Source organism: Uranotaenia lowii, chromosome 1, assembly GCF_029784155.1.
Source record: "Uranotaenia lowii strain MFRU-FL chromosome 1, ASM2978415v1, whole genome shotgun sequence".
NCBI lineage: Eukaryota > Metazoa > Arthropoda > Insecta > Diptera > Culicidae > Uranotaenia > Uranotaenia lowii.
In genome coordinates, this window is record NC_073691.1 from 109683888 (window position 1) to 109710076 (window position 26189).

At 42.6% G+C, this 26189-nt stretch overlaps 1 protein-coding gene, 1 long non-coding RNA gene and 1 pseudogene across 2 annotated transcripts; 1 reads left to right on the forward strand and 2 right to left on the reverse strand.

Annotated features, from left to right (window-relative positions):
• Positions 1-15253: 15253 nt before the first annotated feature.
• On the forward strand, positions 15254-17910 carry LOC129738563 (uncharacterized). The gene is made up of 4 exons (XR_008735552.1): positions 15254-15517; positions 15604-15952; positions 16015-16141; positions 17632-17910. It is a non-coding gene; the product is annotated as an uncharacterized LOC129738563 (long non-coding RNA).
• A 2152-nt stretch (positions 17911-20062) lies between these two features.
• Positions 20063-22702, reverse strand: LOC129738803 (translocon-associated protein subunit alpha-like; annotated as a pseudogene).
• Positions 22703-23572: 870 nt separating this feature from the next.
• On the reverse strand, positions 23573-24311 carry LOC129739053 (U1 small nuclear ribonucleoprotein C-like). The gene is made up of 2 exons (XM_055730427.1): positions 23794-24311; positions 23573-23727 (listed from the first exon to the last, which is right to left on the reverse strand). The coding sequence occupies exons 1-2, from the start codon at positions 24176-24178 to the stop codon at positions 23651-23653; spliced, it is 462 nt and encodes a 153-aa protein (XP_055586402.1). The 5' UTR covers positions 24179-24311; the 3' UTR covers positions 23573-23650.
• Between the last annotated feature and the right edge of the window lie 1878 nt (positions 24312-26189).

Genomic DNA, 26189 nt, shown 5'->3' on the forward strand with positions numbered 1-26189 from the left:
AGGTGCCAGTGATTGATCGGAGAAAATTGATTCTTTGTTGGCATTTTCCTTCAGATACTCAATGTGGGCCCTCCATGTACATTTGGAATCAAACCAAACCCCAAGATACTTAAAACACCTCGATTGAGTGATCGTTCTGCCCAGGAGTTGAAGTTTAGGTTGAGCAGGTCTACGTTTATTAGAGAAAACAACCATCTCCGTTTTCTGTGGAGAATACTCAATCCCAAGCCCCAAAGCCCAGGTTGATAATCTGTTTAAAGTATCTTGTAAAAGTCTGTGTAGATGAAACTCAGTAGATCCTGTGACAGACACCACGCCGTCATCTGCAAGTTGTCTTAGAGTGCAGCCTTCAGAGAGACAACTGTCGATGTCACTTACGTAAAAGTTGTACAAAAGTGGACTCAAACATGAACCCTGCGGAAGGCCCATGTAAGAGATTCTTCTAACTGCAATATCTCCGTGAGCAAAGTTCAAATGTTTCTCACAAAGCAAGCTGTATAAGATGTTGTTCAGTAGAGGAGGCAGACCCCAGGAGTGCAACTTGTCTGACAAAACCTCTATTGAGACAGCATCAAAAGCTCCCTTTATGTCTAGAAACACTGAAGCCATTTTTTTGGGCTTGTGATATACAGTGAGGGGCAAAATAAAGTGTCCAAGTTATTTTTTTATCATTTCTTTTATTTTTCTGGTTAAAATTCCCCGAAAACACATCGTAATCATTTTTAAAATATTGTTTATTATGTTCTTTTTAATTTCTGTTAATGTTGCGCTGGTAAAAAAAGAAAGTTTTTCTGTTAGAAAAAAAAACAATTAATATTCCTAAAAAAAAGGGGCAAAATAAAGTGTCCAACTCAAAAATCAATATGATTTCGATAAGTTTCCATCGCGAGGCCCCTCGAATCTGTTTGTTCTGTGTATTATGACGTTCAATAAACAACTGGCTTGGCACTGGAGTATTCAAACAGGTGTCTACTTTCGAATAAGTTGTAAAATATGGAGAACGCATAAATTTCTGGTTCCATTCCGTTGTCCATCCGGAAACTGGTTGTTCGTGATGTGAATAACGGTCAAACGCACCGGGAAATGGAAAAGCTCTACGAAATCAGCAAGACAGCGGTATCAAAAATCATGAAGAAGATGAAAACGTTCGGATCGGTGGTGGATCGCCCGGGAAGAGGACTGAAGCCCAAGACAGATGCCAGAACGGACAAGAAAATCATTCTTGAAGTGAAGAAAAACGCAATAATAACGATCCGGCAGATACAGGAAGAGCTCCAATTTTCGGTATTGCGTCTTACTGTTAGTCGCCACATCCAAGCAAAGGAGTACCATAGCAAGATCGCAGCGAGAAGGCCTTTCATCAGCAAGGTGAACAAGGCTAAGCGGCTCAAGTTCGTCAAGGAACACGCCGATAAACGGCTCGAGTACTCGAAAACATTATTGTGGGCCGACGAATCCAAATTCGAGCTATTCAACCGGAAGAAGCGGGATCATATGTGTTGCAAGTCGGGTGAGGAGCTCCAAGATCGCCATATCCAAGGAACAGTCAAGCACGGAGGAGGTAACGTGACGGTGTGGGGGTGCTTTTCTTGGGGTGGGGTGGGCAATTTGGTAAAAATTGACGGAATCATGTCAGCTGAGTCATATTGCAATATCCTGCGGAAAAACCTCGAGGTATCCCTTATCAAGACGGGCCTCGAAGAGCGCTTCGTTTTAAAACAGAATAACGATCCGAAGCATACGGTCAATCTGAAGAAGTCATTTTCCCGTTCCTGCCGCATCAAACCCCTTGAATGGCCCCCACAAAGTCCTGATCTGAACCCCATCGAAAATCGGTGGGCCATCCTCGATGCTCTGATTGATAAGACTGGTGTGACAAATTAAAAATACTTATTTTGATGCCATGGAACATGCGTGGGAGGAACTCGACCCACAACACTTGCACAACCATGTTGAAAGTATACCGAAGCACTTGTAGGAGGTGTTGAAGGCCGAAGGAGGCCATACCCATTATTAAATCGTTCTTGTTTGCCTTCAGTTTGAATCAATTTGAAGCTGTACCGGTCTGGACACTTTATTTTGCCCCTGTTTTTTTGGAATATTAACTGTTTTTTTTTTCTATCAGAAAAACTTTTTTTTTTAACAGCGCAACATTAACAAAAATTGAAAAGAACATAATAAACAATATTTTAAAAATGATTACGATGCGTTTTCGTTGAATTTTAACCAAAAAAATAAAAGAAATTGAAAAAAATAATTTGGACACTTTATTTTGCCCCTCACTGTAGCTCAGTTGGCAAGTCTGTTGCCTCCTGAGCCGATGTCCGCGAGTTCAAGCCCAAGAGTAAACATCGAACGCAGTTGTACCGAATAGTTTTTCAATAACGATCTGCCAACTGCAACGTTGATAAAGTCGCGAATGCCATAATGATGGTAAAACGACTATAATCGAAACAAAAAAAAAAAAGACTGAAGCCATTTGCTCACGTTTTGCGTACGCCATTTGTATCTCTGAAGACAGCAAAGCAAGACAATCGTTTGTCCCTTTGCCCCTTCGAAACCTAAATTGAGTATCTGAAAGGAGGCCATTTGTTTCTACCCATTTATACAAACGAAACAAAATCATTTTCTCCATCAATTTGCGTATACAAGACAACATCGCTATTGGACGGTACGAATAGGGATCAGACGCTGGTTTTCCGGGCTTTTGGATAACAATGACTCTCACTTGTCTCCACTCTTGGGGAACAATGTTATGCTCCAAGAATTGATTAAATAAATTTAACAAGCGAAATTTCGCGGTATCCGGAAGGTTTTTCAACAAGTTAAACTTGATTTTATCAATTCCCGGAGCTGAATTGTTGCAAGAGAGGAGGGCAATTGAAAATTCGACCATCGAAAAGCAGGAATCCAGACCACACCTATCTGGAGGCACATTCCGGATTATTTTTTGTACTGGTGCAGAATCTGGACAGATTTTCCGTGCGAAATTGAATATCCATCTATGCAAATATTCCTCACTTTCATTCGTAGATGATCGATTACGCATGCTTCGTGCCACTTTCCATAAGGTACTCAATGATGTTTCACGTGATAAACCACCCACAAAATTCCTCCAATACGCTTTCTTTTTCCCTTTGATCAATTTTTTGAACTGATTTTCAAGGGAAACATATGTTCTGCTGGGGCGTGTATGCAACCGTTGGCTCGATCTGGATACCTTTCTGTGCGTAAAAATCTTTTTGACTATTCGAAAGATACTCACATCCTTGATCCATGGTAAATTTGGAAATTTTCGTGTTGAACATGGCGGTTGCCATTGCCTCGTATTCCCGAAAGCTCTTAAAAACCTCAGACTTCCGGCGCATCGAATAAACCACGGCAAAGTGTGTGTGGTCATCGATTAAGGAGACGAAAAACCTTGATCCAATAGGGCCCCATACATCCGAATGGATTCTCTCCAATGGCCTCGTTGCTCTGATTCGGGTACCATGGAATGGCTCTCGACACATTTTCCCACGCACACAGGCATCGCAAAACTCCAGACGATCTGCTTTGATGTCCATTCCGGTAGCCAGATTGTTCTTCACTATTGTTCGCATACCTTGTTGGCTCAGATGGCACAGGCGACGGTACCAAAGAACATTTAGATTCGCCTCACATGCATTTACCGACTTCTGCTCAACGAAAACTTTCAGTTCGTACAAACCACCCCGTTGCTTGGCCGTTGCTACGATTTCTCCGTCTTTCTTGAGCACAGCTTGGTTTGCTCCAAAACTAACATGGATACCAGCACTTGTCAGCTTTTTCACCGACATCAAGTTATCCCTCAACTCAGGAATGGAAAGCACGTTGTTGATTACCAAAGAGGTTCCTCTATTGCTATGACCACGAATTTTTCCAGTCACGTTGGCAACCATTGTTTGCTCATCCTTGGCAACGTTGATGACGACGGCATTTTTCAAACGGTTAGATTAGGAAAAAACGTCATCGCAATTGATCAGGTGGTCGCTCGATCCGGAATCCAGCTTGAAGATAAGCCTGCCTTCCTGTTTTGTAGAGCCTCCATGGTTTGCCAGAAAACTCACCGCCTTCCGCTGATTCGTAGAATTGGCCTCGTTCGCAACCTTTTCACGACAGTCCTTCTGAAGATGGCCTCGCTTGCCGCATTTGTAGCACTTCGGTTTGAATTTTCTGCCTTTTGTATTTTTTTCACTCGAAAATGCTGCTACCTTGCTTGTGCCCTCATCTTCATGTCGATCGGCCCGATTCAAATCTTCCGCTAGCAATCGTTCTTTGACAACTTGCAGCGTCAGATCATCTATTGCCAAGTTCTCCAGAGCCGTTACCAGAGGATCGAATGATTCAGGAAGCGTCTGGAATAACGAAATAACGGTTCCCGCTTCTTCGAGTTTGGCCCCCGCCGTCTTCATCTACCGAGTGAGGTCCTCAAACGCGATAATGTGCTCCTTCATCGAATCGCCTTCTTTCAGCTTCATCCCATTGAGCTGCTTTCGGAGTAAATTCTGGGTACCGATGGACTTCTTGGCAAACGTGTTCTCGAGCGCTTCCCACATGGCCTTCGCAGTGTTTTTCTCCCTAACAACCTCCAAACATTCGCCATAAAGTCCACCTGGGGCCGCAGACCTGGTTCCCACCTCGAACTGTTTAGTACACTATGCTTCAATAGTGGGAGGTCTATTCGCGCTAATGCGCTCCAAGGCAATACTCATTAACGAGACCACTTTAAGCAAAACCTCTCCTCCTTACGCCTGAACTCTCCTCTAACGACTTGAGAACCGACATCTCCTCGCAGTGACTCGAGATTCCCACACAAACCTCTCCACTTCGCGACTTGAGGCCTGATCTCTCCTCTAACGACTCGAGATCCAACCCCTCCTCGCATCGACTTGAGGATACCTCTCCTCTGCACGATTCAAGGCCCGATTTCTCCTCTAACGACTGGAAGTCTGACCTCTCCTCGCAATGACTCCAGGTGACCACTTGTACCCCTCCTCTTGTTGATAAGGGGGCCTGTCGCTAAGAAACTTGCGGTGAATAAGGCCCCTGGTCCGGACGGAATCCCAAATGCAGTGCTGAAGGTGGCGGTACAGACCATTCCGGATACCTTCAGAGTGGTGCTACAAAAGTGTCTCGACGAGGGATCTTCTCCCAATTCGTGGAAAACGGCGAAGTTGGGGCTACTACCGAAACCTGGGAAACCCCCAGGGCATCCATCATCATATAGACCCATCTGTCTGCTGGACACCCTTGGTAAGCTACTGGAGAGGATAATATTTAACAGACTTATTATCAACACCGAAGGCGGAAGTGGACTGTCGGACAGACAGTTCGGTTTTCGGAAAGGGAGATCTACGGTGGACGCCATCCGTATGGTGACAGAGTACGCGAAGCGCGCGTATAAAAAGAAGCGGACAGGTGTTCGTCACTGCGCCATTGTGACGATCGACGTTAAGAATGCCTTCAACAATGCCAGCTGGGAAGCGATTGCCAAAGCGCTTCACAGGATGCTTGTTCCCAATACTCTCTGCAGGATAATAGGAAGCTTCTTCGAAAATCGAATCCTGACGTACGAAACCGAAACTGGGATACGATCTACTGCCCTAACAGCGGGTGTTCCACAGGGTTCCATACTCGGACCTGTGCTTTGGAATGCCATGTATAATGAGGTGTTAACGCTGAAACTACCAGCAGGTGTGCAGATAGTCGGATTTGCTGACGATATCGTGCTCATGATTACCGGCGAAACAATCGAGGAGGTAGAAGACCTTGCAACGGTGTCCGTAGAAAGGGTTGGCATCTGGATGGAGGGAGTTGAGCTTCGACGACATCTTCGAAACAGCAGCTGAAATACCTTGGAGTAATGGTCGACCATCGCTTAAGTTTTGGTGCGCATGTCAAATACTGTTGCGAAAGTGCATCGAAAGTCATAGATTCATTGGCCTGGATTATGCCGAACTGCCATGGTTCAAAGAATAGCAAGAGACGTCTCCTTGCGAGCGTAGCACTGTCGAAACTACGATACGGAGGAGCGGCCTGGAGCTCCGCGATAGAGGTAGAGCGCAACAGATCCAAATTACGGAGCACACATCGGTTGATAGCCATGCGAGTTTCCTGTGCGTACAGCTTTTGTCATCGCGGGCATGGTTCCCATCGACATAACTCTGGCGGAGGATATGGAATGTTACAAAGCAAGAGCTGTTAGAGAAGTGCGTAATATTCAACGAGCAGCGTCAATGCTCAAGTGGCACGAGCAATGGGACGCATCGAACAACGCAAGATGGACGCATAGGCTAATCCCGAGACTTTCAGACTGGGTAAATCGGAAGTATGGAGAGGTCAACTTCTACCTGACGCAGTTCCTTTCGGGTCATGGGTGTTTTAAGCAATACCTTTATCGGTTTAAGCTTATCAGCTCGCCTTATTGCCCGGAATGCGTAGAGACGGAGGAATCGGCAGAACATGCTATCTTTGTCTGCCCCAGGTTCAATTCAAGGCGTCAACAACTTCAAAATTTGAACGCTGAAAACATAGTGTGTGAAATGTGTCGCGACGAACAGTCATGGCGTGCTATAGTCGACGAAATCATGCGCGATCTGATAAGGATCAGGAAAGATGATGAACGGAGAGAGCGAGATAGTCAACCAAATTGAACGAGCTAATGAAAGGTCTTGGGCCTCGTATGACACTTCAATTCAAAAGCAACGCGATCTTAGGGCGCGGTATAACCCTAATCTGGACTCATACGTGTGGTGGGACTTAAAAGGTCTCACGTATTCAGCTACGATCTTTCCTGCAGCAAAAGGAAGCGGAGATACCATTCGGGGTGGTCGTGTCGGGATTCTAGCTTGGTAGTTTCTCAATTGGCCATGCCTTGGTGGTTAGAAATCCTGCGGAAGTGGTTGCTGTGACGGGCGCGAGTTACTTCGAAAGCGTTACCTAACCGGCACACGTTTCGAGGTCCCCGGGATAGTGGATGCTGTGACGGGCGTGAGTTATTATGAAAGCGTTACCTAACCGGCACACGTTTCGGGGTCTTCCGTACCAGTCTGAAGTTGGCGATAGAGGAAAAGGAGAAGAAGAAAAGGAGAAAAAGGATAAAGCAGAACGATAATCAAGGAGAAATTGAGGAAAAATTGAGAAAGAGGAAAAGGGGTGAGATGTATAAGTGCATGAGCACAGCCTACCCCTTGATGTAGTATCATAGGGTGAAACCAAGGGGCACATCTGGCACACGAAGCCCAAGGTGGTTTTAGTGGGACGAACCCACACACGGCAGCAAACACCCGGCTGTTATGGTTTGAAGTCAAATTTCCATCTTGTAAAAAAAAAAGATAAGGGGGCCTGATCCCTCCTCTTACGACTCGAGACCCGACCCTCATCATAAAGACTCGGGGTTAACCACACAAAACTCTCCACCTTAAGGTTTGAGGCCTGACCTCTCCTCTAACGACTCGAGGCCCGACCTCTTATCTTAAGGGTTCGAGGTTTGCTACCTTGCCCGTCGTGTGCCTGATCGAGAGCAGCTTATCCTAGACTCGGATGATTCCCGACGAAGACGTCATCCTACTCCGACTCGAATGGCTCACCCGGCGTCGAGAGCCACTATACCCGTGGATATTCCCCGAACGTGGAATAACCCTTTCCCAACGATTTCCACTGCGAAGAAGGTCAAGTCTTATCCCCGCAGCTTCTGTCGTTGAGAACCGCCCTACTCAGATACTCCCCGAAGGTGGAGCATCCTACGCACGAACGCAGCGCACCCACGGCATCCGCTACGCAGAAGGTATTGTCTTATCTTTGTAGCTTCAAACCGAGGGGTCGGACGCACTCTACTCGACAGCCCTCCGTCGATGGGGTCAGTCTACTCCGACCGATGTCTGGTCTTCTTTAACCCCTTGGCTGGCAACCCTAGGATTTTTGGCCCGCGGATTTTCCTGCCCGTTGTGTGCCAGATCGAGAGCAGCTTGTCCTGAACTCGCGCCTGTCACGGCACACGTACGGGATTTGGAACGCTACGACTCGGATGTTTCCCGACGGTGACGACATCCTACACCGATTCGAGAGGCTCGCCCGGCATCGAGAGCCTCTCTACCCGTGGGTATCCCCCGACAGTGGTTAACCCTCTTCCCTCGAGATCCGCTACGAGGAAGGTAAAGTCTTATCCCCGCAGTTTCCCTCTTAGGAAGCGGCACTACTCGGATACCCCCCGACATTGGGGTATCCTACAAACGTTCGCGGCGCACCCCTGACCTCCGCTACGCAGAAGATGTTGCCTTATCTTTGTAGCTTCGATCAAGGGATCGGACGCACACTACTCAGATGCTCCCCGTCGATGTAGTCATCCTACACCGTTCGCGGACTGCCGTTGTAAGAAGAGGTTGGCATCACAAAGAAGAAGAAGGTTGTTTCTTCCTCTTTGGCTCCGGCTAGCTCAATAAATTTAGCCAACAGGGGAACTTGTGGTTATTTCCGAATGACATCACGAAAACATAAGATTTTAATGTTCATTTTGTAACATTGCCTTTAGCAAATCATTTTATTTTGGCTCCAATGGCCCATGGTCGAAATAATTGTGGGTGGGTAAACAAAGCATCAAGTTATAATTTTCGACTTACGTGCAAAAACTGCATTTTGTCGCGCTCGGTGGATGGCTCGCTGACCCAGAGTTTTCCTGCGCGTCGATCTCCTGCTGCCCTGCTGTCATCCTTGGACCAAACATCACGCTCGCCACCAGGAAATGCGCTTCCAGGAACCGGCTAACACACCCCGGTGGCTCACGGAGCAAGCGACCGTCTATCGCTGTTGCTGCTTGAATCGCCACGAGTCTTCGAAACCCGCCACCAGGTGTCGCGATTGCCTCGCCCGATGAACTTTGTGGATTCTGGCCACCAGATGTCGTGCTGGTCACCACTGGCCTTTCCCACACGATGCCGATTCTTCCGGAACGGGACTGCTCCCGCTGCCTGCCTGATATCGATTCAGCACTCCACCCGGCGGGTGCCAAGTGCTCTGTCGACGGATCTACTCGACGCACACAAACTTTCGGCCAGAGAAGCGAAGTTTCTGGAACCACGTGGAAGCCGGTTGACCTTGACTCCCCTCGTTCTTTCCGACGACTCCTGTGTGACCGGACCTCCGGTTCCAGCCGCTTCCGGAGAGATTTCCCCCGGATGTGGAAAATTCTTCTGTCTGGATCCAGGTTTCGTCCGTTCACCGTGCCCTTTGCCAGAACGCTAGTCGAGAAGGAAAAAGAAAAAAGAGCCCTATGGCCGTTTGCCGTTAGGAAAAGCTCAACATAATTCAGAGCATCTTGCTCTTACCCTTCTTTGGGGCTTTTTTGCTGTTTTCCTGATTCCGGTCTCTTTTCTTTTTGTTTCGCACTGGCTCGTGGCCACAATTGCCTGACCGCTAATAGCGTGAAGGAAACGTGAAATCAATTTTTTGTTGTTTTCGTACTTTGCGTGCAAACTTGCGGGTTAAATTTCTTTCAGCACTCACCAGAACTGCCGTTTGTTAAATCCTGCTCCTTTCTCGGTTTTTTTTGCCGTTTGTTTCCGACCGCAGGACAAAATCGTTCGCGGCGTCACTTTTTCCGACTCGCACGGTTAACAACGCTCCCGGAACTTTGCGGTTTTTTTTCTTCGATCGCTAGCGTCTGGCTTTGTTTTTTGTTTTCTCGATGTTGGCAATATGGGTACACGGTGTTTCGGAATTTGTTTACCCCACTTTTATTGGGTTTTCTCGTTTACCCAATTTACTGCACTGAGAGTAATTTGCGTCGATTATGATTTGCAATGTTTTGAACATTTCTAGAGTTTGTTTTGATTAGGTCGTATGAACCACCTGACGTGTTTTGAGAAAATCGCTATTGAAATTACGAAACAAGTTTTAAAATCTCACTTTGTGAATGTTGGCTGAATTCGTCTGAGAAATTGAAATCCAACATAAGAATGGGCGGAAAGCATTCCGATGTACTTAAATTTCCTGTAAGTTAAGTCTTCGATAGTGAAAACGTACTTACGACCTAAAGCATTTTCGATTTGGCGCATACCGCGTTTTACCAAACGATAAGTATTATTGCAAAAGCTTGTTTCACTAACCTAAAAATCCGCTTAATTGTTCTCAGTTACTTAAGGAAATGTATAAACACCACAGTCTGATCGAACTGCATGCGAAACTTATCGCCCAAGAGCATCCTGAGTTGTTACTTAATAGGACTTTCAATCACCTTGCACACAAAATTTTCGAGGCCGGAAATTAGCAAAATTTTGCTCAAATTTGACCAGCTAGAAACTTAGCAATCATTTTAGCAAATTTTTCGAGCTGAAATTTTAGCAAACGGGAGAAAAAATTAGCCGCCGCAATTTTTGCTCACTTTTTTTAGCAAAAACCGGTAGAAAAGATCTTATTGGATTTGAAATTCAATATTTTTTATTTTTTCGTTGGAAATTCGGGAGAAATATCTGTTTAAAAGAAAACCAAATGTTATTTTCACTTTTTTATTTGACAAATTATTTTTCAAATTTCACTACACTTTCTGCACTTGAGAAACAAAACAGCACTTGACCGCAGTAACTGGACCATCCGCCGAGCAGAAAACAGATGAGGCCAGATCGGCTTACTTCTTAAGTCGGTCATCCTGATGGCAGCAGCAACCTGTAGAAAAAAAACCAATGAATTTTTCAAATTCAAATCCGGACTTTCCATTGGCGAAATCGGTTCTTACCTGTCTGCTCCCGGTGTCAATCTTCATCCAATTGTCCATCACATGCAGCGATGTCGACCTGGCTTCCATTCCGTCGTTGTCAGCCCAGTCTTTGCAGGTTCCGCCAGCATCTAATTTGTTCAAAAGCACTGATTCGCGTCGAACTATTTTTTTCTCGAAGCCGGCGGCTGCTGTCTAAACGAAGCGGCTAGGTAGGCTGATTTTTTACTAGAACCAAGCAAAATAATTATTTTGCTATCGCGTTAGTAAAACAACTCTTTTTGCTAATCGAAAGTAACACAGTATTTTTGCTAAGTGGAGCCTCGAAAGTTTTGTGTGTGGTCACCTAGGATATCACACGTTTGTTCTGGTCCCCACTCGTGACTGTCCAAGGTTTTCGGAATGGTATTCATCATTTTCAGATATTCCGGCTGACTCTGTAATGAAAACAAAAACTTTTTTCCAGCACGGTCTAAAGTAAATCTTATTGTACTCACCCTACAACTCGAATCACTCCCGTAGACAGTTATTCTCAATATGTTGCATTTTTTACGTAAACTTTAGTAATATTTTACAGCACTATTCACGACGAATGCACAACGACGCAAAAACCAACTTATCGAATTGATATTTTGCGTCGTTTTGCATGCACGGCAATGCAGGGTGACGCAAAAAGTCGCAAAAACCAAAATGCACTCAGAAAAATGAAAGCTATTATACGTCCAAAATTTAAAGCATTTTCTTAAATTTATCAATTAATCAATTAAAATCAAGTTTTCACCGAACATAGAATACATGTTTATCAATCGTTTGCAGCCAATAACGCAATTTTGTTTACATTGGTTCTTACGACCTAATCAAAACAAACTCTAGATTTATTCCGAATTGGCTTAAGCACAGAATAAACCAAGTATAATATTTAATTGTTACATCCTCCGTACGACGTTATCTGCTGTCGTGTCAGGTCCACAGGCGGCAAAAATGGAAGTCTCAAAATCAATGTCGGAAAGACCAAGTCGATGGAAGTCAATACAGAAAATCGTTCCAATTTCGTGATAACTGGACAACAGGTTGAGACAGTGGAGTGCTTCCAGTATCTTGGTAGCCAGATTACGCCTGATGGTGGTACCAAGAAGGACATCGAAACCCGGATCAGAAAAGCCCGATTTTTGTTTGCGAGTCTCCGAAACATCATGCGGAACATCATCCGCGCTTGGTGGCCTGGCAACTGGATCTCAAACGTTGAACTTCATCGCCGGTGTCATCAAAAGGCGCTAGAAATCGAGATTCGGGAACGTAAGTGAAATGGATTGGGCACACACTGCGAAGAGGTGAAAACGAGATTTGCAGAGAGGCGCTTGACTGGAATCCAGATGGGCATCGAAGAAGAGGCAGGCCTAGAAGCTCGTGGCGGCGAAGTCTAGCCACTGAAATCCGCACAGTTGACGAGAACCTTAGCTGGCAGCAAGTGAAGACGCTGGCTCCGGATCGCCAGCAGTGGAGATTTTTTATCTCAGCCCTATGCGTCGGTCAATCGGCGCCGGACCCTTAGGTAGTTGCCTCGGAAAACAACTTCGCTCGATTTTTGTGCGTGCCGTTCTTCTTAGTTTTGAGCCACGCCGCACAATCTCGTTTTCGATAACCAGATTCCCCGCAGAAGTAGCAAACGATGTCTTGATTGCCACGACTGCACCTGGTTCAACGGGAGTTTCTCCAGCAACCAGAAGAGAGGTGGCCGACGCAGAAAACACCAATACCAAACACCACAATCGAGCTTCGAGCGTGCCACATGTCCCACACTTTCAAGACGAACGAACCTATCATCGATGTCAGTCTGTTGGGATCTGTTGCGTTTACAGATTTATCTCCAACTGTCGAGGTTATTCCGGACGCCACCGAACGATTGAAGAGATTGGTGATCCGTGACGTCTTCCGATCGAGAAACACAGTGTCATCTATCATCGTAGGCCGTTCCTGGACGATTGTGACGTGTTGCGAATGAACGGCAGGACAAAATCTGCAGAATTCATTCCATACGATACGAAATTCTCCATCATCCTACCAAGCGCCCACGAAATCACTAGTCTACTGCTAGCTGATTATCATCGGCGTTTTGCACACGCTAACCGGGAGACCACGTTTAACGAAGTTCGGCAACGCTTTTATATCCCTAAGCTGAGGAGCTGTGTGTAGCGGTCGATGGATAATTGCCAATGGTGCAAAGTAAAAAGGAGCCGACCGCACGTATCGCACGCCTTTCCTGAGCCGCTTCAGTCATGTGGGAGTCGACTATTTTGGACCGTTTGAAGTAATCGTGGGATGTCGTGTCGAGAAACGGTGGATTGAACTTTTCACGCGCCTGGCGGTCCGTGCAGTGCACCTGGAAGTGGCACACACACACAAGTTGTGATTCGTGTATCACGGCAATTCGGAGATTCGTGCTGCGCAGAGGCCCTCATATTGTTATCTTCTTTGACAACGGCCAACCTGAAAGGAACTTCAAGAGCAGATTCGTCGAATCGGAACAGACTGCGCTATCGTGTTCACTAACGCTTCAATCCACCTTTTGCACCCCATATGGGGGGTATATGGGAGCGGATGGTACGAACGGTCAAGACGACTATGGAAACCTGAATGCGGAACACCGAATGAGCGATGAAACACACTAAGACCGTTATTGCTGAGGCGCTTACGCCGAACCATTTTTTGCGTGGCATGGTAACCGAACTGAAGGATCTTTGCATAGCGCTAACAAGTCTAGCAGAGGCACTTCGAAGCACTTACCAGAGGTTCCAGTGCATCGCCGATGAACTATGGAAGCGGTGGCTAAAGGAATATATGCCGTCGTTGAACGTGAACGCTGAAGCCAGGCGGTTTAGTGTATATCACGGATGATCAAAACAGCAACGGATGGGTCCGTGGACAAGTAGCTGAAGTCATCGTTGGAAAAGACGGCCGTGTTCCACAGGCGGTGGTTCGCACTTCCTGTGGACTGTTTCGGCGACCTGTGGCTATACTCGCAGACATAGAGATTGAGGCAATTGGTAAATCTGTCTAGGAAACAGGGTCGGGGAAATGTTAAAACCAGTGAGCACAGATTCGAAAATCCCTTCAGCTGACCTCCCTGGACGGACGTAAGTGACAGTGGCTGAAAAAGGGCAAAGACTGATTTTCGCTTGCGATCGGAAGAGAAAAGTTGAAGCTATAGAAAGTTGTCGAAAAATGATATTCAAGTTTAATTCTGTATTCTCGAAAACGATTCGATTAGGTCAGATTAGTGGGTAGCAGCATCTCACGAGTCCAGGCACATTTTTATTGTAGCAGCCAAAACTAAAAGAGCTGATTCAAACGAGCAGCTACTTAAGATGCCTTACTTTCCCGAACAGTTGACTGCTAATCAACGGAGTAAAAATTTATAAGATTTACTAAGTTAGTTTTTAATTTTACTTTTAAACAACAAATATGATCGTTGAAAATGTTACATTACCTTAAAATGTTAACTGAAGCCAACGCCAATGGAACACTTTGCAGCCAAGCATTTTCTCTCGATCGAAAAAACAATCACCCGCCGGTCGCCAGTTAATCGGGATCATATGCTGAGGTTCCGCCCAATCAACTTCAAAACAATTTCGAAGCAGGTCCATCAAGCGTATGAAAGCCCGTGCTGGGCATCCTCCATGTAGCTAATATTATAGCAAAAATTGTTTTCCCCATAGACAACGTTCTAGCTAGAAATTGCAGTGCTCCAACCGAGGCCCCTGGTAAGTTTCACCATTCGAAGCCATCATTGTCTGCATTACCAAACCTTGTAGGCTGAGAGACCTGAGGCTGGGATGTTAACTGCACTTGGACAACGCATCCGGATTATCCTGCAACAAGTACAAGGCTTTTCCCACTTCCGCTCTCGCTTGCCCCTCTTGCGACTTGTAGAATTGCTTCTTCAGCAAACCATCTATTGATCACTCTTCCAGGGGGGTAATATTCACCGGTCATCATGAGCCGAACCGAAGCAATTCGCGACAATTATCTTATATCACTAGCAAAATCCCGGAAAAAACGATCAATGGACGTTCGAGTAAACTTACAACATCACTTCCGACGGATTCATGTTTAACTAAAACGATACCCCAACGAATTTCGAACCGGCAAACAATCACACAATACAAAACATTCGGGTATCTAAATCTTTCCGTAATTCTTCCTGTGACCGAGACCTAAATGCACTCCACACTTCTGTCCCGACGAAAATTAGCGTTGAGCAAATGATTTTCTAAAATTTTAACCGAATTCGCCGCACAGGCATTACCGAAAGCAAGATGAATATCAAAATCAAAACAAACGACGGAAAACGAAAAATTATTTAGTACAGATCCATGCCATCCTGCAGAGAACTCAGCCTATGTATAGACATCCCTTGAGAATGGCACCGTTCGGTTGCAGGATGGCATGGATCTGTACTAAATTATTTTGGAACATTTGCAGGATGGCATGAATTTAGTTATCCGGCGCCATAATATAATGCAAAAATATAAGTTTAAAATGTTCAATCATACGTCAAGCCAGTGTTAGCGTGAGAGCTTTGTTATGATCTTTTTAGTACAGATCTGTGTCATCCTGCATCGCCTGGCAGAAAACTTTCCTCAATTACATCAAAAATCGAGAAATCTGATTCAACTCAAATCAATCGATTGGATTCGTCCCGGTCGAACCTTTTTCAGAAGCAGCGGCTGTAGCTAAGGCGAAAAATGGCCCTTAGGCAGAGGGAAGAACAGATCAACTTCAGATCAGGTTAGTAGCTGATTTGTTATGCTTTAAAATTTAAGAAATTCAAGTTAAAGGGATGTTACTAACATTTTTTTTTCTAACTTTTCCAGCGGCGGAATCGGCTTCTGTTGTCCTGTTAGCAGGACAGGATTAACGATTCATCAACAGTCGACGGAAATTTCTAGATTTTATGAACTCCTTCAATTAAACGTCGACGTTGTTGGATCTAACATTGTTCGCCGCCCCGTTTACTCACTTCCGTCATGCGCTGGACGATAATGTGTGACCACAATAAATTCGTAGGATGCGGATGCCAGACCTTTTTGTTCACCACAAAAAATCTCCCAGGATTCCTCAACAGTCGGCTTTGCCTTCCCAATTCGATCGCACTGACGCGTCCAAAAGACTTTGGTCAAGGTATTTCAATCAGGAGGAACTTTGATAGGGCAGAAGTTCGAGGTAAGTTCTAACGGAAACATAAATTTTAGTCTAAAGTCAAAAACCTCCAACATTCACTGCAGGTTCGCGAGAAAATGGAATCGGCGGCACAGCAAGGATGACGGAGGCAAACGTCGAGTCATCCGCATGATTGTACGCGAGCTACCAAGCCGCCTTTTTAAAGCACCAGTCTAAATCTAGAAAGTTAGGGTGAGCAGTCCGAAGTTTCTTAGAGTCATTTTTTTTTTCACCAGTGCTGAGCATCCGCATTCCGAACTACAGTACCGTTAATAATTGTATAGAAATTGGAAGCACGCGCACTGTCATTTCGACTTTGAACATCCATAACTTTTTACTCTGTAAGATTGATCAACTATCACACTATTATATCACAAAATTTGAGCTTTCTAAAGTTTGTTTGGCCTGAGATATAGTAGTTCTACAAAAATCGGACTTTTTGGACTTTTGCCATTCAAATTGCAATATCTCAGAAACTCAATGCTTACTCAATATTCCAACAACCACCCTGCAAAATTTCAGTAAAAAATGTTGCGTATTTCCTGAGATATTGCAATTTGAATGGCGAAAGTCCAAAACGTCCGATTTTTGTAGAACTACTGTATCTCAGGCCGCACAAATTTTAAAATAGCGTGATAGTTGATCTATCTTACGCAGAAAATTTGATCAAGAAATATCATCAGAGTGAAAATTTATGGATGTTCAAAGTCGGAGTGACAGTGCGCGTGCTTCCAATTTCTATACAATTATGAACGATACTGTAAATTTTTTCGATCGGCTGCAAACAAGGAAGAAGGAAATGTCTCGTATAAAATTACCCTTTAAAATAGTAACGCTCATTGTTAACAAAAATGATTGAAAATCATCAAGAGCGCTTCTGACTACATTCCCTTTCCACAGAAGATTTTCTGCAAAACGGTTGCTGTCTTGACAGTTGAAACACGATTTAGTCAGTTTTTTAGTTAAATCTGAATTTTCGTTTCTGGTAAATAGGAATGTTGATTTTAATTTTTGTACCAAATAATTCAATTTAACTTCCGGAATCTGATTTTGTACGATCTCCGGAATGAGAAAATTTATTTGCATCGAATTTTAATGAAAATATCCTGAAATTTATATAAGGATTGAAATTTATATAAGGATTTTTTTCATATGTTTGATTAATTTGTATAGAAGTCCCTTTTAAATACAGGGAAACGCCTTATGATGTTTAAACTATAAAGTTTGATGTGTGCCAAATTTGGTGGAAATAGTTTGAAAATTAATGGGATTCTATCACCTATTATATTGAATGTATATGGGAGCTCCCTCATTTTAACAGTGGCAAAGGGGTTTCAATACAATGAATCATCAGAATATGTCAAAATTTGTCCAAAAAGACAACAAATAGATTCATGCTGCAAAAATTTGATTTGCCACGAAATTTTATGGAATATGCTTAAAAATGGTATGGGTGTTCCATATTTTATGTTAATTTTGTATGGAAGCCCTTCCTGATTTGAAAGTATTGTTGAAACCATCTCCTACCCCGAATACTCTCATACACCCAATTTCACGTTGATCGGAACAGTAGTTTTCTAGTCTATAGAGAACAATCAGACAGACAGACAAACATTCATTTTTATATATCTATATAGATTTTTTTTTTTCGGAAAATAAAAATAAGACTTAATTTTTTTCAGCTTTCCCGGACACTTCAAGCTTCAAGCCAAGTGTCACCCAACACCTACTGCTGACCAATTGTACTTATCTATTGTCGTATAATTGAGGTTGTTGAACCCTACCATAAATAAAGTTGTACCAGTGGTTGTACTTACTCGAAAATGAAAATTTCGCCGGATGGAAAATTACGTGAAGCGAATCCCTATATTGATAAAAAAAAATAGTGTTGTAGACCTAAGCAAACAATTGTGAACATACAAAACGAGTTTGGCTCCTTGAAGCCTCAAGGTATAAGCCGTTTCGAATAAAGAAATTAAAAAAATAAATAAATAAATAAATATATTGCAAAAAAAATACTTGTGACTTATGTGTGTGACTTAAAAAAGCTGGACAAATGTATTACCTATTTATGCGTTTTATGAAATAACTTGTTTATCTCTATAAAAAAGGCATTAAATATGTTAAAAAAACAACGAACAAAACAAGCCGAATCCTAGAATATTTCTTTTTTTATTAATATACTTATTATAAGGTACACCGGGGCAAGTGCAAACTCGGGGCAAGTGCAAACGTTCGTCTTTTCTCTGTTACAAAAAAAGTAAAAAATATTTCTTCTTCTAGAAATTGTTATTTAGCCCCAAACAAACAATCTGACATAGATAAACTAAACTTTCTTTAAATTTTTCACTTAAAACACGGCACTGTTTGATCACACACGAATTCAAGTTCGTACTAGACATGAACAGTGTGTTTTTGTTTTGCATATTTTGGCTACAAAAAAAAGGCATTCAAATCCGAATTTTCGTTAAAAGGTGAGTGTTTGAGACTGATATTCAAGGAAAGCAGAAAATTTTTGATAAATTTTCATTACACCCCGAATTTGTGAAAATAATATTCGCTCTTGTCAACCCACACTGTGGGGCAAGTGCAAACGACACTACCGGGGTAAGTGCAAACGCACCTTTAAGCCATGCAACATCAGCCATTTCAGAAAATTCATCACCAAAATGGTTCAGCATTATATTAAAATGGTCAGAAGGGGTATCCAAAGTGTTGTATCTGAAGCGGATGTTCGAAATTCCTTAATGCATTAGTAAATGAAGGTCTTTTGCTTAAAACAACAGTCACCAAAAATGGAGTTCCAAAAAGTTATCAATAATGCGAGAAAACAGCAAACATATTAATCAAAGTTGATAAAACGTACCGGAACATGTATTCAATTCATTTTAAGACCGATACACTGACTCGTCTGTGAATTAGTTTGGAAAAAGTATTGCGTTTGCACTTGCCCCCATAAACGGGGCAAGTGCAAATTTTGAAATTTTTTCACAAAAGCACCGTTACTTTTTACCAACATTTTTTAATTTTTCACTACCAATGGGAATTTGTTGAGAACTATTTTAGTGATACAACGAACGATAATTGATAATTTTTGAACATATACATATTTTTCTAGGACATGTGAAAATTGAACTATGGTGAAAACCGTTTGCACTTGCCCCGGTGTACCTTATATAACTTTTTTCCCAAATAGGTTTATTAAAGTCGTGCACTTCTAAAGGATGTGTGTGCCAATTTTATCAATTTCTTTATACTTTGTTAGCAGGAGACTTGCGGCGTCTCAACTATTAGCATCAAAACTACTTTTGGGAAAGGAAAAGGGTGCGAGTTTAATTTACATGATTTTCTTGATTTCAAAAATCAAAATGATGATGATGCCACCGACCATTCAAACGTAGGTCATTATAAATTTTAGAAGCAACGTAACTGTAACCGGTGGCACCTCTCTACTAGTCCTTATCCAAACTATAGCCTTACGAAACAGGGAATTCTTTTAATTTTTCTCGGGATTTTCATCCCGAAGGATGATTCATCCTTCAACGATACAGGGAAGTAAGTACAGTTACCATTCCATTTTTATTGCCTTTTTAACTCTTTCCGTAACGAGTTGGTCATACGTGTTATCTTTATCCAATGATCAAATAATCAAATAATGGCAATACAGCATATCGTCAAACAACAATAAAAATATTGAAAACCATAGCGAGCTCACTTTTTGGTATTTTAAGCTTATTAAACTTTGTTTTCCGAAAAAAAAACAGACAAACACACTTATTTAACACATTTATTTTATTTGTAAATTTTTGTATCGAAGAATTTCAATTTCATATTATATTCCGCACTTCCAGTCGTATGTTCCGAATGTTTGTCCGGTGGTGGTGCTCAAGAGACTTTGCCTCTACTCGATTTCGAGCTGGATTTAAAATAATATCATTCAGCGACATTTTACCTGGACATTTTCAATGGGACCTGTAATATGAGTTGCTTCGTCTTTACAAGCTTTCGTCCGCAGCATTCCATCTCGAGATTCAACTAACTTTTGAAAAACTCTTGTCATTCGATTTCGGCATAAGCTAGAAAAAGATCTTTCCATGACTCAACTTTCGGCACCTTAAAATGCTGTATCGAACGCTTACTATCAAAACTGGAACCCATAAGATCGACTGAGAGATGGCCAAACATCCCCAGTGACAGACATGTGTCCATTGGGATACTCTCTTCTTCTTCTTGTTCTGCTGTTGATTGTACGGGATACTCTCCGCCGTCGATTATCTGATGAATTTCTTCTAGTAAATATTTGGCATACAATGGCTTCTACTTGATTTTGACACCAAGCATGGCTACATCTTTAGTTCAACAGCGAGCGGATTTGACGATTTCATCCGGATTCAATATCGTCTCTTCTATTCGTTTGCATCCTTCTACCACAAACAGCTAAGTGAGAGCATCGTCTTCAAGGTGTAGGTGATAAGGTAACCCAAGGCAAACTAGTGCGATAGACCTTAGAAGTCGAGATCCATTGGATAAGCTTTCTACAATAGGGAAACATACAACAATTTTATTCTTGCTGAACCTCAAATCGGAATATTTTACTTACCGGATCATTTCTATAATCGCATCTCATTTCTATCCATTCATGCGCTTCTATCATCGAACCGCTCAATTTCCTGCTGCAATCGATTGCTGCGTCGGAACTCCGATTCATTCCTACCAGTACAAAAATCATGTTTGTTCTGATTATAAAGATCAAAAAAATCTTCCTTAACAAAATGATTGCAAATTGCGACAATTGGTACGTTATGACAACAAAAATAAACTACAACGTTGTTTTATGTGGATGTTTCTAATAGGAAGTTTCCGATGTTTTCAACTCATTTTGACTAAATCGTTCATAAATGTCCTTCACAAAAACGAGTGCAGTCACGCACCGGACTCATCTCTCATGTTTGCCGATGGAAATAATCTGGCTCGTCCCGTTTTGACTTTAGGGTTATTTCACGTAACGGTTATCTAGCATAATGTGACCTTTCGCATAATACAAATTTTTTTCATTATAATTTGTTATGCCAACTAACTATTCGGTCAAACGACTTTCCGGAAAATAATGCCAGAATTATCGTTCCACGCCGATTGTGCTTTTTGTGTTGATGATGGTGATGGGCATTCTACATATTTGTGTCTCTGTTTTATGCTTTGTTAACGATAGCTACTCTTCTCAAAGCAATGAGTTCTCCAAGTCGTTGATTCAATCATCGGCACTGTCAGCTCGCTTTGCCTTCCGCTGTCGTGGGCTTTGCTTCGGGGACACTTTGTCGCCCTTGGGAGAATTTTCTGGAAGAAACAAACCACTTTCGTTAGTGGGCTAGTACAATTAAGTATTAGGACTTCCAATTTTCGTTCATTGAAGATTTTGAAGTTGGTTATCGAAATATGTTCCAGAAAGAAAGTCTAGTTTCTATAAGAAAAAAAAAAACAAGAAAAACTTACGAATCCTCTTGAGTGTTTCTTGTGGAATCCATTCATAGTCCACATCCTTGGTACTTGTGGTTCCGGTTTCCACGGGCAGCTGGGGAGCGTTTACGCTTGCCATACGATCCAGGAATTGTTGGCCGAGCACCAGCAACAAAACTACAACAGCCGCCAGGAACACGTGCAGGAAGAACGTTTCCCCATCCAGACCCTCATCGATTTCGATAATCGGAAACGTCTTCGGAAAACTGATTTCCGCTGGCGTCACGGTAGTTGAGCGCAATGTTCAATCCGAATGGCCGACCGGCAAACGACAAACGACCCGGTTTAATGTCTCAGTTGTAGGCAATAGCCGAAAAGTTTTGAATGAAGTAGCTGAAATCCATGGGATACCGGAAGAAAGATTCGATGCTTTCTACTATGATATCTTCACTTCCCTTATTGGCGAATCCAACGAGGAATTCGACAGGATTTCCGGCAGGCAATTCCAGTTGAGTTCCAGTAACATAACATAGAGAGGCCTTGTAAATAGAAGCATCTGGCGATTTCGTCGTTTCTGGTTCCTCATCTGTTTTCGGTTCCTCGTTTTGGGTTACCGATGCCTCATCGGATTCAACTTCCACGTCCAATTCCTCGTCTAATTCATCCTCGGTAGCATTGGCCCTGAACCGGAAGCCTGCCAGAAATAGAAAAACCCAAAGTTATGGTTACGAAATGCCACGTCGAAGTGAAAGTGATAGAACTTCTAATGAATTGAAACTTACCGTTGTCCGCCGTAAGGAGAACCGCCGAAAAAACCAGCAAAGCAAAGAACAATAGTTTCTTCATCGGAAGTAACTGTTCTGCTACTTGAATCACTGAGTTTATTCACAAAATTTACACTTTATTTATCTATTCACTGGAAAAGACACTTACATCCGCTAGCGCAAACCGTGATAATATGAGGTAGCCAAATCCGCTTAGCCGATCGAGCTGCACGGCTGGACGTTTTGCGATGAAAACGTCAGTAAACGTGCCAACCCAGGCTCTACCTAAAAGGATCTGTTTGATGTGAACTTTCCGGATTGAATCCGAAACGTTTCCACTGAAATCTGTATACTACGCGAGAGTAATCTGTACCGAAAAACAACTTTGACGGATTTAATGGACACCCCAAAATTTCACTATTACGAATAAGAGAGCAAAGCAATACGCAACCAAAACATTCGATTGGCTTGTACTAAATTGGCTGCACACTGTTCTAAACACTTTTAGTACATTTGCAGGATGGCTCATTTGCCGGATAACTATTATCCTCTACTTCCCGGTAGATTTCTATTCGAATGTGAAATCAAACGCTTCATAGAGTGACTTGGGTGACACTACTATCATCACGACACGCGTGGCGCAGAATAAGGGCCAGTGTCTTTTGATCCGTTATCAGATAAGACCTGGTTAACTCCTTTTTCATGTAAAGCCCCTGTACCCTTTATAGAGTACATAGTAGAGTGCCCCAAATGACTCGACTTTTGAAAAAGTCGAAAGAAATCGGCCGACGGGAACCAAAGTTATTTATGAAAAACTGGTTTTTTTATGTTTCTCCCGAACAAAATGTCTTAAAATCCCATACAAACTTCAGGCTTGTTGAGCGACCCCTTTCCGTGATCCGATCTGGCCCAAATTTGGCATGAGATCTTGTACTAGGCCTAGGATCAATTTTAGCCTGCAGCGTATAACCACAGATGAAATAACATTCCACAGGTTTTGAATTTTCCATACAAATTTGGGGCAGTCTAGTACATAGGCTTTTCTTTTGACGTCTCGGTTGAAATTTACACATTGTTTCAAACGCTTGCATGCTCCCTCCGTGGAGATGGGAGCAGTTACTCATCAGACAATATAATATTACACATTTTTCATGTTCAAGCGTAACGAGCGTAGCCCAACTAAACAGCGAACTAAATAGATTGATTTGGTAGGATGATTCGTAGCCAGACAAAATCGGCACCCTATACTAAATGCATCTGTTAAATTTCCTATCGGGACTGAAGAAATAAGAGTATCGCTTCGTTTTCACTTTAGTGCAAATAATCCTTACTGAATACATGGGAGATTAAACATAACTGTTACAGCATATTTGAAGGATTTCTCGATAGTTAACAGTTCAATGAATTGCATTATCAGTATAAATGTATTAAATTAGTACATTTTACGGTACAATCGAATTCAAAATGTTTCTCTTCAGAGCTTTCACGCCTTCGGATTCATTTGTGGAGGGGGTCCGCTCATCATTGGTGGTCGCATACCCATTCCCATCGGTGGCATTCCTAATTGTAAAACAAAATATGAAATTAATTCTCTAAAATAATTGTAACACTGGCAAACAAGTTTACCCATTGGCATCATCATCGGTGGACGCATTCCCATGTGACCCATGGCAGGACCTAGGGGAGCACCATTTGGACCCATTATAAGGGGTGGAGCTCCAGCTGGCATACCAGGAATCATTCCAGGTCTTGGTGGCATTCCCATCGTTGGCGGGGGAATTGCAATATTCGGCTTTGGTGGCCCAGCAGCGAACGGATTCTGTGCAATTTTGCCAGCCTTGAAGGCCGCCGTAGTGGCATCGATTAAATGTTGGGCCTGTTCTTCCATCCACTTTTGGTAGTAAAATTTAACGTTGTCCTTGTGTTTTCGGCCGGTGCAGTGAGTTTTTCGGACGCTGGGCGAATCGTGCGTAAGATACGTATCGCAATAATCACAGTAGTATTTCGGCATCTTTATACGTGTAGCAAGAGGTTTTAAAGAATTTAATTTGTTAAATAGTTAGTTGTGGCTGAAAATGAAGCCGTTCGTCCGCACTGAAGCTTGTTTTGAGGTTTTGTTTACCAATTAAGTACACATTAAATTGAAATAGCTCAATTTTTGGTTATGTAACCCAATTCTTCGTTTTGAGTTTACTTGGCAAGCAAATTTTACTCATTCAATGTTAACCCCCAGGCCCTTTTAAAACCTTGAGCGAACAATTCCGCGCGTAGGGTTGTGGTTGAGCAAAAAATTTCTCGCGTAGGGCTGCGTTATTTATCAAAAATTGAGGTCTCAACGTTTAACGTGCATCTCTCCAGTCAGCTGATTGCAGGGATGCCAGGTGTTGAGGGTGAAAAATCTGGGCAATTTTGAAAAAAAGTCTGTGTGTGTCTGGGCATAAGGAAAATCACAAATTTGGTACTATTTAAACAAGAAATTAAATTTGGCGAACCGTGTGAGCGGAGGCGGGGGGGGGGGGGAGTGTTTGTGCTATGGTGTTCGGGTTATTTTCGAGTTGATAACTACCATGCCGTACCGTACCGTACCGTACCGTACCGTACCGTACCGTACCGTACCGTACCATGCCGATCTTATTTAAAAAAAAAATTAATGATTGATTGGTCATACCAAAGAATACAAGCCAGATTTTAGTCTAATCTGCCACTTACATATCAAATCTGATACATTAATTTAGATTTTTTCTGTCAATTTTGAAAGTCTGTAAAATCTGGGCACTCTCAGCAAAAATCTGGGCAAAATCTGTGTCTGACCAATATCTGGACGAAGGGTCAAAAGTCTTGGTTTTACAGACAAATCTGGGCACCTGGCAACCCAGGCTGATTGCCCGATTGCACACACACGCTAACTTTTGGCTACCCCTTAAAGGCGTAAAATTGACCCGTTATTGAGAACCTCCACGATCTGTCAAATAACGGGTCATTTTGTCGGGTCAATATTACCCCTTATTTCGAAAAGCTTAAGTCCGCTTCAAAGGGGTAGGTTTAGATGTTGTTACATGCATAACGTTGCTATTCGTCCGGCAAATTGCCAGCGATGAGAAAGATTGTAAGTATTTCATTGAATATTTATATTGATTCCTTTCTGAATTATTTCTTCTTGTTATTTCAGGGCTGCTCAGTTCAGAATGAGCGCGACTAAAGTAAGCCGATATTTGAAACTCGATTCGTGGCGGACTAACATTCAGGTTAAATTTAAATTTTCAAATAATTTGAAGTTTTTAAAATATTGTCATTTAAATAAATAAACACATAAAACATGATATCTTGTTGTGATTAATTTCCTAGCAATCATTTTTCCCATAAGCAGCTCCTGAAATTTCCACACGCTAACTTTTGGCTACCCCTTAACGAATACTTTTGACCCGTTATTCAATAAGACTGGGAGAACTCCTTTTTCCGGATACAGCCCCTTTACCCTTTAAGGGGTATTTAGCTTGATAACGCTTCAGCGGATGAAAATTACCCCTTATTCCAAATGCCTGCAGATGATAATTACCCCTTATTTGAAAGGCTTTCGTATGGTGGAAATTTCAGGAGCTGCTTATGGGAAAAATGATTGCTAGGAAATTAATCACAACAAGATATCATGTTTTATGTGTTTATTTATTTAAATGACAATATTTTAAAAACTTCAAATTATTTGAAAATTTAAATTTAACCTGAATGTTAGTCCGCCACGAATCGAGTTTCAAATATCGGCTTACTTTAGTCGCGCTCATTCTGAACTGAGCAGCCCTGAAATAACAAGAAGAAATAATTCAGAAAGGAATCAATATAAATATTCAATGAAATACTTACAATCTTTCTCATCGCTGGCAATTTGCCGGACGAATAGCAACGTTATGCATGTAACAACATCTAAACCTACCCCTTTGAAGCGGACTTAAGCTTTTCGAAATAAGGGGTAATATTGACCCGACAAAATGACCCGTTATTTGACAGATCGTGGAGGTTCTCAATAA